We start from the raw sequence: 12048 nt of genomic DNA on the forward strand, positions 1-12048 counted from the left end.
GGGGGGCACACCTGGGAGACCAGATGTTGCCGTTGAGCCCTGCGCAGGTGTCGTGGGTCTATCAACAAAACACCAATGTTTGTAAAGTTTATTTTGGACACACACAGAACAGTTTCAGGCTTTGAGGTTACTACGCTCGAGCCTAATGTAAAATCCCATGAGTAATCCATGAGGAGTTAGAGGTCATGATGATGACGATGCTGAAGAGGGTTCATGTTTTCCTTGTTTTCATGCAGTAATAGTCAGGGGGGTGGAGTTGAGTCCCAGTATCCCCCGCCCCCTGCAAGAGTTTACTCCCATTTGAGGAAGCTGTTATTGCCGGACAACCAGCCGCTGAGGTAGCTCCGGCCCCAGCCGTCGTCGGCGCCCTGATGGAAGCGCAGGCGCAGCGTGTTGCGGATGACCAAGCGCTCCACGATGAAGGAGGCGCAGAACCACGGCAGCGCGTACTCGGCCGTGATCAGGCCCAGGAAGTTGTAGCGGAAGGCGGAGTAGTCCCAGGGGCAGGCGTGGAACTGGCGCAGCAGCAGCCCCGTGCTCAGCTCCCACATGTACGTCCACAGCGTGTAGATGAGGCAGCGCACCAACACGTGGCAGTGCCCGCGCAGGTACAGGTACATGCGCTCCACCGTCAGGATGCACGTGCCGTAGATGAAGAGCGCCCACACGCTGGTCACGCCCGGGAACTTCCAGTCGCGGTTCACGGCGAACTCCCACGCCGCCGTGAACATGACCTCGCAGAAGTAGCCGTGGATGGCGTACAGGTACCAGCGGGAGAGCACCGCCAGCGGCACGGGAGGCTGCAGCATCGTGGTCGCCATGGCTCTTCACGCCTTGGATCTGGAAGAGGACAGAATGTCATATGAAAATAACTTGCAAAATTACAGCTTTGGCAAGAAAGATCTGCAATTTAATCGGAAAAAGTTGCGGCTGATACCGCCTTCAAAAGGTGGATGAATTTGACTTGCTTTAGGTATCAAGATTTTGATACCAAGATATCATCCCTACCGAATACCATAAGACACTTTTTCACTTTAGACATTATCTGACATTTTTATTTGACATTTTTTTTTGACACTTTTTAATTTTTCACATTTTTTGACACTTTTATTTTTTACATTTTTCTAATTTTGACTATTTTGGTCATTGTGGGAGTCGCAGCCAACAGAAGATGGCGGGGCAGGGCATGCTGCAGCCCTGCCCAAGATGGCGGCAAGGAGGCGGAGAATGCGGATGAGCGGAGAGGCGGGGCGTGCCGGGAGCCACGCCACACGCCACCGCAATCAAATTCAGGTGCGTAGATCGCGCACCGGCACACAACTGACATTTCTCCTCTGGCTGTATAAAAGGGGAGGAGGAGGAGGGATCGTGGCAGCAGAACCTGACGAGCGAAAACGACCCGAGAGCGAGCTGAAGACAGCTACGAAGACGCGGCCGACTGAAAGCGAGCGAGGAGCGAGCAGGAAAGGAGCAGCTGAAAAGCGATCCGACCAAAAGACAAAGGTTGTGTTATTGAAAAATAAACAAGAGTCAAACCTGCAAAGCAATGTCCTTCCTTGATGGTCCATGGAACCCGCACGACGACGGTAGGAGTCCGTCACAGTCATTTTTCCACATTTTGGCATGTTTATGCCTCTTTCTTCCCGGGTCACCCGGGTATTTGTGAAATTGTTCTCATTTTGACCATTTTTGGCATTTATTGGGAAAAGTTACGGCTGATTCCGCCTCCAAAAGGAGGACAAGTTTGACTTAATTGTTTTAGGTATAGAGACTTTGATACCAAGCAAACAATATAAGGATATTCATCACTACCAAATATTGTGAGACACTTTATTTAGAAAAAATGTAGACAATTTTTATTTATTTTTTAAACTTTTTTTTCATTTTGACCATTTTTTGTATTTATTGGAAAAAATGCCAGTTGATACCACCTTCAATAGGTGGACACTTTTGATGTGATTGTTTTGGGTATTGAGACTTTGACACCAGCAAACAATATATGGATATCATCACTACCGAATACTGAATTTTGAAAATGTTTTGATACTTTTTTATTTTTGACATTTTTCTCATTTTGCCCATTTTCAGAATTTTTCCACATTTTGGCCTGTTTCTGTTTTTTTCTTTTCCGGGTCACCTGTGACTCATCGCAGGGGTATTTTTGACATTTTTGACATTTTTCTCATTTTGAACATTTTCGGCATTTATTGGGAAAAGTTACGGCTGATACCCCCCCCCCTCCAAAAGGTGGACAATTTCGACTAATTTGTTTGAGGTACCGAGACATTGATACCAAGCAATTAATACATAGATATCATCACTACCGAATACTGTACAAAATGTATTTATTTAGGAAATTTTTGACACTTTTATTTAGAAAATTTTTCGCATTTTGACCATTTTCGGCATTTTTCTGGAGAAGTGACAGCGGATACAGCCTCCAATAGGTCGACACTTTTGACGTGATTGGATAGGTATCGAGACTTTTACACCAGCCAACAATACATGGATATTGTCACTACAGAATCCTGAATTTAGAAATTTTGTTACACTTTTTTTTCCCTAGACATTTTTCTCATTTTGACAATTTTCTGCATTTTTCAAAATTTTGGCTTGTTTTTGCATTTTTCTCCCCAGGTCACCTGAGTCATCGGAGTAGCATTTTTCACATTTTGACCATTTTCGGCATTTATCAGGAAAAGTTACGGCTAATACGCCTCCAAAAAGGTGGACAATTTTGACTTGATTGTTTTAGGTATCAAGACTTTGATACCAAGCAAACAATACATGGATATCATCACTACCAAATACTGTACAACATTTTTTGGGGTATTTTTTGACACTTTTATTTTTGCCATTTTTCTCATTTTGACCATTTTCAAAATTTAGATCAAGAAAACCATACATGGATATCGTCACTATCGAATACTATACAGCATTTGTCTATTTTTGACATTTTTTGACACTTTTTTATTTTGTACATTTTCTGAACGCTTTTTTTTTTTTTTACTTTTGACTTATTTTCGGCATTTATCGGGAAAAGTGACAGCTGATACCTCCAATAGGTTGACATTTTTGACTTGATTGTTTTAGGTATCGAGACTTTGACACCAGCAAACAATACATGGATATCGTCACTACCAAATACTGAATATAAAGAAATGTTGAAACTTTTTATTTTTGAGATTTTTCTCATTTTCCCTATTTTGGTATTTTTCCACATTTTGGCTTCTTTCTTGCCAGGTCGCCTGTGAGTCATCCCGGTGTAATTTTTGACATTTTTCTCATTTCGACCATTTTTGGCATTTATTGGGAAAAGTTACGGCTGATACCCCCTCCAAAAGGTGGACAATTTTGACTAATTTGTTTGAGGTACCGAGACTTTGATACCAAGCAATTAATACATGGATATCATCACTACCGAATACTGTACAGAATGTATTTATTTTGGACATTTTTGACACTTTTATTTAGAAATTTTTTCGCATTTTGACAACTTTCGGCATCAGTGTGTGAATGTGTGTGTGAATGGGTAAATGCGGAAATACTGTCAAAGCGCTTTGGGCTCCTTAAAAATGGGTAGAAAAGTGCAATACAAGTACAACCCATTTACCATTTTTCTCATTTTGACCATTTTCGGCATTTATCAGGACGTTACGGATAATACGCCTCCAAGAGGTGGACAATTTTGACTTGATTCTTTTAGGTATCAAGACTTTGACACCAAAAAAACAATACATGGATATAGTCGCTATCGAATAATGTACAACACTTTTCTATTTTTGACACTTTTATTTTTGACATTATTTGAAGCCTGGATGAGAGGAGCAGAGATCTGGCCAATCACTGCTGACCCACCAACCAGAGAGTGTTGTGGTTAAGGGTCGAAACACTCGGTGAACGTTGGGGACCAACCGGATGACCTCTTGTCCAGGTCAAAGCTTTATCCTTTAGAAATGGATTATAATAGTATCTTTGATGTATTTGCAAACCTCATTTTAACCATTTTCGGTATTTATCGGGAAAAGTGACAGCTGATACTGCCTTTCAATAGGGGAGACTTTTGACCTGATTGGTTTAGGTATCGAGACTTTGGCACCAGCAAACAATATATGGGAATCGTCACAACTAAATACTGAATTTGTTTTATCTTTTTGACACTTTTATTTTGAAATTTTTCAAATTTGGCCCATTTTTGGCATTCTTCCACATTTTGTCCTGTTTTTGCATTTTTCTTTCCGGGTCGCCTGTGAGTCATCCCAGGGGTATTTTTTCAAATTTTTCTCATTTTACCATTTTAGGCCTTTTATCAGGAAAAGTTACGGCTGTTATGCCACCAAAAGGTGGACAATTTTGACTAAATTGTTTTAGGTATCGAGACTTTGACGCCAAGAAAACAATACATGGATAACTATCGCATACTCTACGACACTTTTCTATTTCATATTTTTTGACACTTTTATTTTTGACATTTTTCTCATTTTAACTATTTTCAGCATTTTTCGGGAAAAGTGACAGCTGATACCACCTCCAATAGGTGGACATTTTTTACTTGACTGTTTTAGGTATCGAGATTTTAACACCAGCAAACAATACAGGGATATCGTCACTACCAATTACTGACCTTTTTAATTTTTTGACACTTTTTTATTTTTGAAATGTTTGTCATTTGGCCCATTTTGGCCTTTTTCCACATTTTGACCTGTTTTTGCCTTTTTCTTTCCGAGTCGCCTGTGAGTGAGTCATCCCAGGGGTATTTTTTCACATTTTTCTCATTTTACCATTTTAGGCCTTTTATCAGGAAAAGTTACGGCTGTTACGCCACCAAAAGGTGGACAATTTTGACTAAATTGTTTTAGGTATCGAGACTTTGACGCCAGGAAAACAATACATGGATAACTATCGCATACTCTACGACACTTTTCTATTTCATATTTTTTGACACTTTTATTTTTGACATTTTTCTCATTTTAACTATTTTCAGCATTTTTCGGGAAAAGTGACAGCTGATACCCACCTCCAATAGGTGGACATTTTTTACTTCACTGTTTTAGGTATCGAGATTTTAACACCAGCAAACAATACAGGGATATCGTCACTACCAATTACTGACCTTTTTAATTTTTTGACACTTTTTTATTTTTGACATTTTTGTCATTTGGCACATTTTGGCCTTTTTCCACATTTTGACCTGTTTTTGCCTTTTTCTTTCCGAGTCGCCTGTGAGTCATCCCAGGGGTATTTTATCAAATTTCTCATTTTACCATTTTAGGCCTTTTATCAGGAAAAGTTACGGCTGTTACGCCACCCAAAGGTGGACAATTTTGACTAAATTGTTTTAGGTATCGAGACTTTGACGCCAGGAAAACAATACATGGATAACTATCGCATACTCTACGACACTTTTCTATTTCATATTTTTTGACACTTTTATTTTTGACATTTTTCTCATTTTAACTATTTTCAGCATTTTTCGGGAAAAGTGACAGCTGATACCACCTCCAATAGGTGGACATTTTTTACTTGACTGTTTTAGGTATCGAGATTTTAACACCAGCAAACAATACAGGGATATCGTCACTACCAATTACTGACCTTTTTAATTTTTTGACACTTTTTTATTTTTGAAATGTTTGTCATTTGGCCCATTTTGGCCTTTTTCCACATTTTGACCTGTTTTTGCCTTTTTCTTTCCGAGTCGCCTGTGAGTCATCCCAGGGGTATTTTTTCACATTTTTCTCATTTTACCATTTTAGGCCTTTTATCAAGAAAAGTTACGGCTGTTACGCCACCAAAAGGTGGACAATTTTGACTAAATTGTTTTAGGTATCGAGACTTTGACGCCAAGAAAACAATACATGGAAAACTATCGCATACTCTACGACACTTTTCTATTTCATATTTTATAACACTTTTATTTTTGACATTTTTCTCATTTTAACTATTTTCAGCATTTTTCGGGAAAAGTGACAGCTGATACCACCTCCAATAGATGGACATTTATTTCACTGTTTTAGGTTATCGAGATTTTAACACCAGCAAACAATACAGGGATATCATCACTACCAATTACTGAACTTTTTAATTTTTTTGACACTTTTTTATTTTACAAATTTTTGTCATTTGGCCCATTTTGGCCTTTTTCCACATTTTGGCCTCTTTTTGCCCTTTTCTTTCCGGGTCGCCTGTGAGTCATCCCGGGGGGATTTTTGACATTTTTCTCATTTTGACCATTTTCGGCATTTATCGGGAAAGGTTACGGCTGATACTGCCTCCAAAAAGGTGCACAATTTTGCCTGACGTAAAAACATGTTTTATCAACTTCTATATCTGGAAAAAGTAAATAAAAAGTAAATAAAATTGTTTGCAACTTGTTACACCTTGCTAACTGAACAAAAAGGTTGTTTTGAATAACTTTTCACTTTTCTGAATATGCTAACTGCACTTTATTGCTAACTGAAAAATTTGATGGGAGAGAAAATGTTAGCAACCTCACTAGCGTACGTCAAAATATGAAGTTAAACCTAGATGCCAATTTCAGCAAAATAGTCCAGTTTGGTTTTCATCGCTTTAGCGACCGTTGAGTGAGGAATGGTTAGCAGCTTCTCTAGCATGCCTCCAAACATTTTTCCACATTTTGGCCTCTTTCTTCCCAGGTCGCCTGTGAGTCACCCGGGTGTAATTTTTGACATTTTTCTCATTTGGACCATTTTCGGCATTTATTGGGAAAAGTTACGGCTGATACCCCCTCCAAAAGGTGGACAATTTTGACTAATTTGTTTGAGGTACCGAGACTTTGATACCAAGCAATTAATACATGGATATCATCACTACCGAATACTGTACAGAATGTATTTATTTTGGAAATTGTTGACACTTTTATTTAGAATTTTTTTCGCATTTTGACAACTTTCGGCATCAGTGTGTGAATGGGTAAATGCGGAAATACTGTCAAAGCGCTTTGGGCTCCTTAAAAAGGGGTAGAAAAGTGCAATACAAGTACAACCCATTTACCATTTTTCTCATTTTGACCATTTTCGGCATTTATCAGGACGTTACGAATACGCCTCCAAAAGGTGGGCAATTTTGACTTGATTGTTTTAGGTATCAAGACTTTGACACCAAGAAAACAATACATGGATATCATCACTACTGAATACTGTACGACACTTTTCTATTTTTGACTAAAAAATGTGTCGTCTTACCTGAACTATCAGACAACTTCTGAAAGGGTGAAGCGCCAAGACTAATGTGGACATAAAATGCTATGTAAACTGGCGCTAGCTGGACACAATACCCCATAAGGCCTTGAGCTTAGTGATGACAGCCTTGGTGGTGATGTCATAGAGTGACCTCATATTTGACACAATGGCGACCAAACCTGATGTTCCTGATTAACTCCTTCATCACATGCTGACAGGATTGGACGCCACAAAGACTTCTGTGCCGAGTCGGCAAATAGCATTAAAAGTGTGTATTGATCCCAATTATGAATGAAAGATTTAGTTATGAGAAAAACATATGAGAAAAAGTTGTTGTGGAGAGGCGGAGCCGACGGCGGGGCAGGACATGCTGTGGCCCTGCTCAAGATGGCGGCAAGGAGGCGGAGTATGTGGCGGAACGTAGAGGCGGGGCTTGCCGAGAGCGACAGCGCAGCAATCTGCCTATCTCCTCGCAGTGTATAAAAGGGGAGAAGGAGGAAAGATCAGGGAAGAAGAGGTGGAGTGTCCAAAGCACTGCAGGAGAACGAGCAAGGAGCGACAGAGAACAGCACAGACAAAGGCGACAAAACAGCAGCTGAAAAGCAGGCCGGGACGAGCAGCGGAGGAGGAGCTGAAAGAGCGACCTTACCGACACTTAAGCTTTATTTAAAAATAAAGAGTCAAACCTGTGCTAAAGAGATTTCCTTCCTGGGTGGTCCATGCAACCCATATAACGACGGCAAGTCGTTTACAGTTGTCAAGACAATACATTTGTAGTATGATGAGAAAAAATGTATACTTATGAGAAAAAGTTATTCAAGAGAAATGTTGAATGAGGAAAAAAGTTGTACTATAATGAGGAAAAGATATGAGAAAACATTTGTAAATTTTACATTTTAATATGACAATGTTTTTATTATTATGAGAAACACGTCTTAGTATGGGGAAAAGTTAAGAGAAAAGTTTCTACTTTGTGAGCAAAAATGAGGAAAATTATTTCAAGTGAATAAAATAAACTTTGATGAGAATAAATCATGAGGAAAAAGTTGTACTAAGATGAAAAAATGTCAACATACAAAAGTTGTAAATTTGGAAGTTTTAATATGAGAAAAACATCCATCCATCCATTTTCTACCGCTTATTCCCTTTCGGGGTCGCGGGGGGCGCTGGCGCTTATCTCAGCTACAATCGGGCGGAAGGCGGGGTACACCCTGGACAAGTCGCCACCTCATCGCAGGGCCAACACAGTTGAGAAAAACAATTATAAAAAAAACATCATTTGACAAAAAGTTGTCAGGGGAAAAATTGTACTATTATGAGAAGAAAATGAGGAACAAAAGTTTTAATAGTAAGTTTTAATACAATATAAAAGTTATGAGAAAAACATGAGAAAAAAATGTCAAGATAATAAAATGGTACTATTATGAGAAAAAATGTAAACTTTGAGAAAATGTTCTTCGAGAAAATGCAGTTGACTTGTGGGGGGAAATAAAATTGTGTCACAAAATAGTTTGATTATGAGGAACAAAAAGTTGTACTATAATGAGGGAAAAATTATATGAGAAAACATCTCCAAATGTAAAGTTTTAATATGAGAATTGTTTTGCTGTTATGAGAAACACGTTTTTGTATGGGAAAAATTGTAGTTTTGTGAGGAAAAAATGAAGAAAACTACTTTAAGTGAATAAAATTAACTTTAATGAGAATATATCATGAGGAAAAAGTTTGTACTAAGATGAGAAACAATGTGAATATACAAAACTATATTGTAAGTTTTAATAGAATAAAATTAAAAGTTGTAAATTGGAAGTTTTAATATGAGAAAAATTATGAGAAAACCATCATATGAGGAAAAAGTTGTATTATGAAAAAAATGAGGAAAACCTTTTCAAAAGAATAAAATGAACTACGATGAGAAAAAAAACCTGAGAAAAAAATTGTACTAAAATGAAAAACAATGTGAATATACAAAAGTTGTAAATTGAAAGTTTTTAATATGAGAAAAACAATTATGAGAAAACCATCATATGAGAAAAATTATCAAGAAAAAAGTGGTAGCGTTATGAGAAAAAAAATAGCAAAATTTTTTCAGAAGAATAAAGTTAACAATGAGAAAAAAAATCATGAGGAAAAAAGTTGTACTAAAATGAGAAACAATGTGAATGTAAAAAAAATTGAAAGTTTTAATAGAATAAAATTAAAAGTTGGAAATTGGAAGTTTTAATATGAGAAAAATTAGGAGAAAACCATCATATGAGGAAAAAGTTGTATTATGACAAAAATGAGGAAAACCTTTTCAAAAGAATAAAATGAACTACGATGAGAAAAAAAACCCTGAGAAAAAAATTGCACTAAAATGAAAAACAATGTGAATATATAAAAGTTGTAAATTGGAAGTTTTTAATATGAGAAAAACAATTATGAGAAAACCATCATATGAGAAAAATTATCAAGAAAAAAGTGTTAGTGTTATGAGAAAAAAAATAGTAAAATATTTTCAGAAGAATAAAGTTAACAATGAGAAAAAAATCATGAGAAAAAAAGTTGTACTAATAGGAGAAACAATCTGAATGTAAAAAACAATTGTAAGTTTCAATAGAGTAAAATTAAAAGTTGTAAATTAGAAAGTTTTAATATGAGAAAAATTATGAGAAAACCATCATATGAGGAAAAAGTTGTATTATGAAAAAAATGAGGAAAACCTTTTCAAAAGAATAAAATTAACTACGATGAGAAAAAAAAAACAGAGAAAAAAATTGTACTAAAATGAAAAACAATGTGAATATACAAAAGTTGTAAATTGAAAGTTTTTAATATGAGAAAAACAATTATGAGAAAACCATCATATGAGAAAAATTGTCAAGAAAAAAGTGGTAGCGTTATGAGAAAAAAAAATTGCGAAATTTTTTCAGAAGAATAAAGTTAACAATGAGAAAAAAAATCATGAGGAAAAAAGTTGTACTAAAATGTGAATGTAAAAAAAATTGAAAGTTTTAATAGAATAAAATTAAAAGTTGTAAATTGGAAAGTTTTAATATGAGAAAAATTATGAGAAAAACATCATATGAGGAAAAAGTTGTATTATGAAAAAAATGAGGAAAACCTTTTCAAAAGAATAAAATGAACTACGATGAGAAAACCCAGGGAAAAAAATTGTACTAAAACGAAAAACAATGTGAATATACAAAAGTTGTAAATTGGAAGTTTTTAATATGAGAAAAACAATTATGAGAAAACCATCATATGAGAAAAATTGTCAAGAAAAAAGTGGTAGTGTTATGAGAAAAAAATTGCAAAAAATTTAGAATAAAGTTAACAATGAGAAAAAAATGAGGAAAAAAGTTGTACTAATATGAGAAACAATGTGAATGTATTAAAAATTGTAAGTTTTAATAGAATAAAATTAAAAGCTGTAAATTGGAAGTTTTAATATGAGATAAATTATGAGAAAACCATCATATGAGGAAAAAGTTGTATTATGAAAAAAATGAGGAAAACCTTTTCAAAAGAATAAAATTAACTACGATGAGGGAAAAAAACCCAGAGAAAAAAATTGTACTAAAACGAAAAACAATGTGAATATATAAAAGTTGTAAATTGGAAGTTTTTAATATGAGAAAAACAATTATGAGAAACCCATCATGTGAGAAAATTTGTCAAGAAAAAAGTAGTAGTGTTATGAGAAAAAAAAAGCAAAAATTTTTCAGAAGAATTAAGTTAACAATGAGAAAAAAATCATGAGGAAAAAAGTTGTACTAATATGAGAAACAATGTGAATGTAAAAAAAAATGAAAGTTTTAATAGAGTAAAATTAAAAGTTGTAAATTGGAATTTTTAATATGAGAAAAATTATGATGTGAGGAAAAAGTTGTATTATGAAAAAAATGAGGAAAACCTTTTCAAAAGAATAAAATTAACTACGATGAGGGAAAAAAAACCCAGAGAAAAAAATTGTACTAAAACGAAAAACAATGTGAATATATAAAAGTTGTAAATTGGAAGTTTTTAATATGAGAAAAACAATTATGAGAAAACCATCATATGAGGAAAAAGTTGTATTATGACAAAAATGAGGAAACCTTTTCAAAAGAATAAAATGAACTACGATGAGAAAAAAAAAACCCTGAGAAAAAAATTGTACTAAAACGACAAACAATGTGAATATATAAAAGTTGTAAATTGGAAGTTTTAATATGAGGAACAAGTTATGAGGAAAAACATGAGAAAAAGTTGTAGTATTATGAGGAAAAAAAAATCAATAATATTTTTTTAATTCTACATTTTCATGTAAAAAAAAAGTTGTACTGCTATAGGGAAAATATTCGAAAACTTTCAAGAGAATATAGTGAAGTGAATTATATTTATATAGCACTTTCCTCAGGAGACTCAAAGCCCTTTACATAGTGAAACCATGATCTAAGTGTCCACATATGCGGTCCTCTCCAAGGTTTCTCATAGTCATCATTGTCACTGTCACCGACGTCACACTGGGGTGAGTTTTTCCTTGCCCTTATGTGGGCTCTACCGAGGATGTCGTTGTGGTTTGTGCAGCCCTTTGAGACACTTGTGATTTAGAGCTATATAAATAAACATTGATTGATTTAAACCAGTGTGGGTGGGGCACTGTTGGGTGAAGTGTCTTGCCCAAGGACACAACGGCAGTCACGAGGATGGTGGAAGCGGGGATCGAACTTGGAACCCCTCAAGTTGCTGGTACGGCCGCCTGTTATCGTGTTGTTGTAAATATGGATGTCCAGTCAAAAAAATATATATATATTAAAAAAAACAACAACATGCTTTTGTATGGTTTGACCCTGGGAACTCCCGACGAGCGCGCATGCGCAGA

At 35.8% G+C, this 12048-nt stretch overlaps 1 protein-coding gene across 1 annotated transcript in view; it reads right to left on the reverse strand.

Moving 5' to 3' along the window:
• LOC133548828 (transmembrane protein 229b-like) overlaps positions 1 to 12048 on the reverse strand; it is a 12491-nt gene continuing 443 nt past the window's right edge. Inside the window, exon 2 of the mRNA XM_061893762.1 lies at positions 1 to 840. Within this exon, the coding sequence (XP_061749746.1) occupies positions 291 to 821 (531 nt within the window). The 5' untranslated portion in view covers positions 822 to 840 and the 3' untranslated portion in view covers positions 1 to 290. The remainder of the gene's footprint in view (positions 841 to 12048) is intronic.

The sequence above is a fragment of the Nerophis ophidion genome, linkage group LG03 (genome assembly GCF_033978795.1).
Source record: "Nerophis ophidion isolate RoL-2023_Sa linkage group LG03, RoL_Noph_v1.0, whole genome shotgun sequence".
Lineage (NCBI taxonomy): Eukaryota > Metazoa > Chordata > Actinopteri > Syngnathiformes > Syngnathidae > Nerophis > Nerophis ophidion.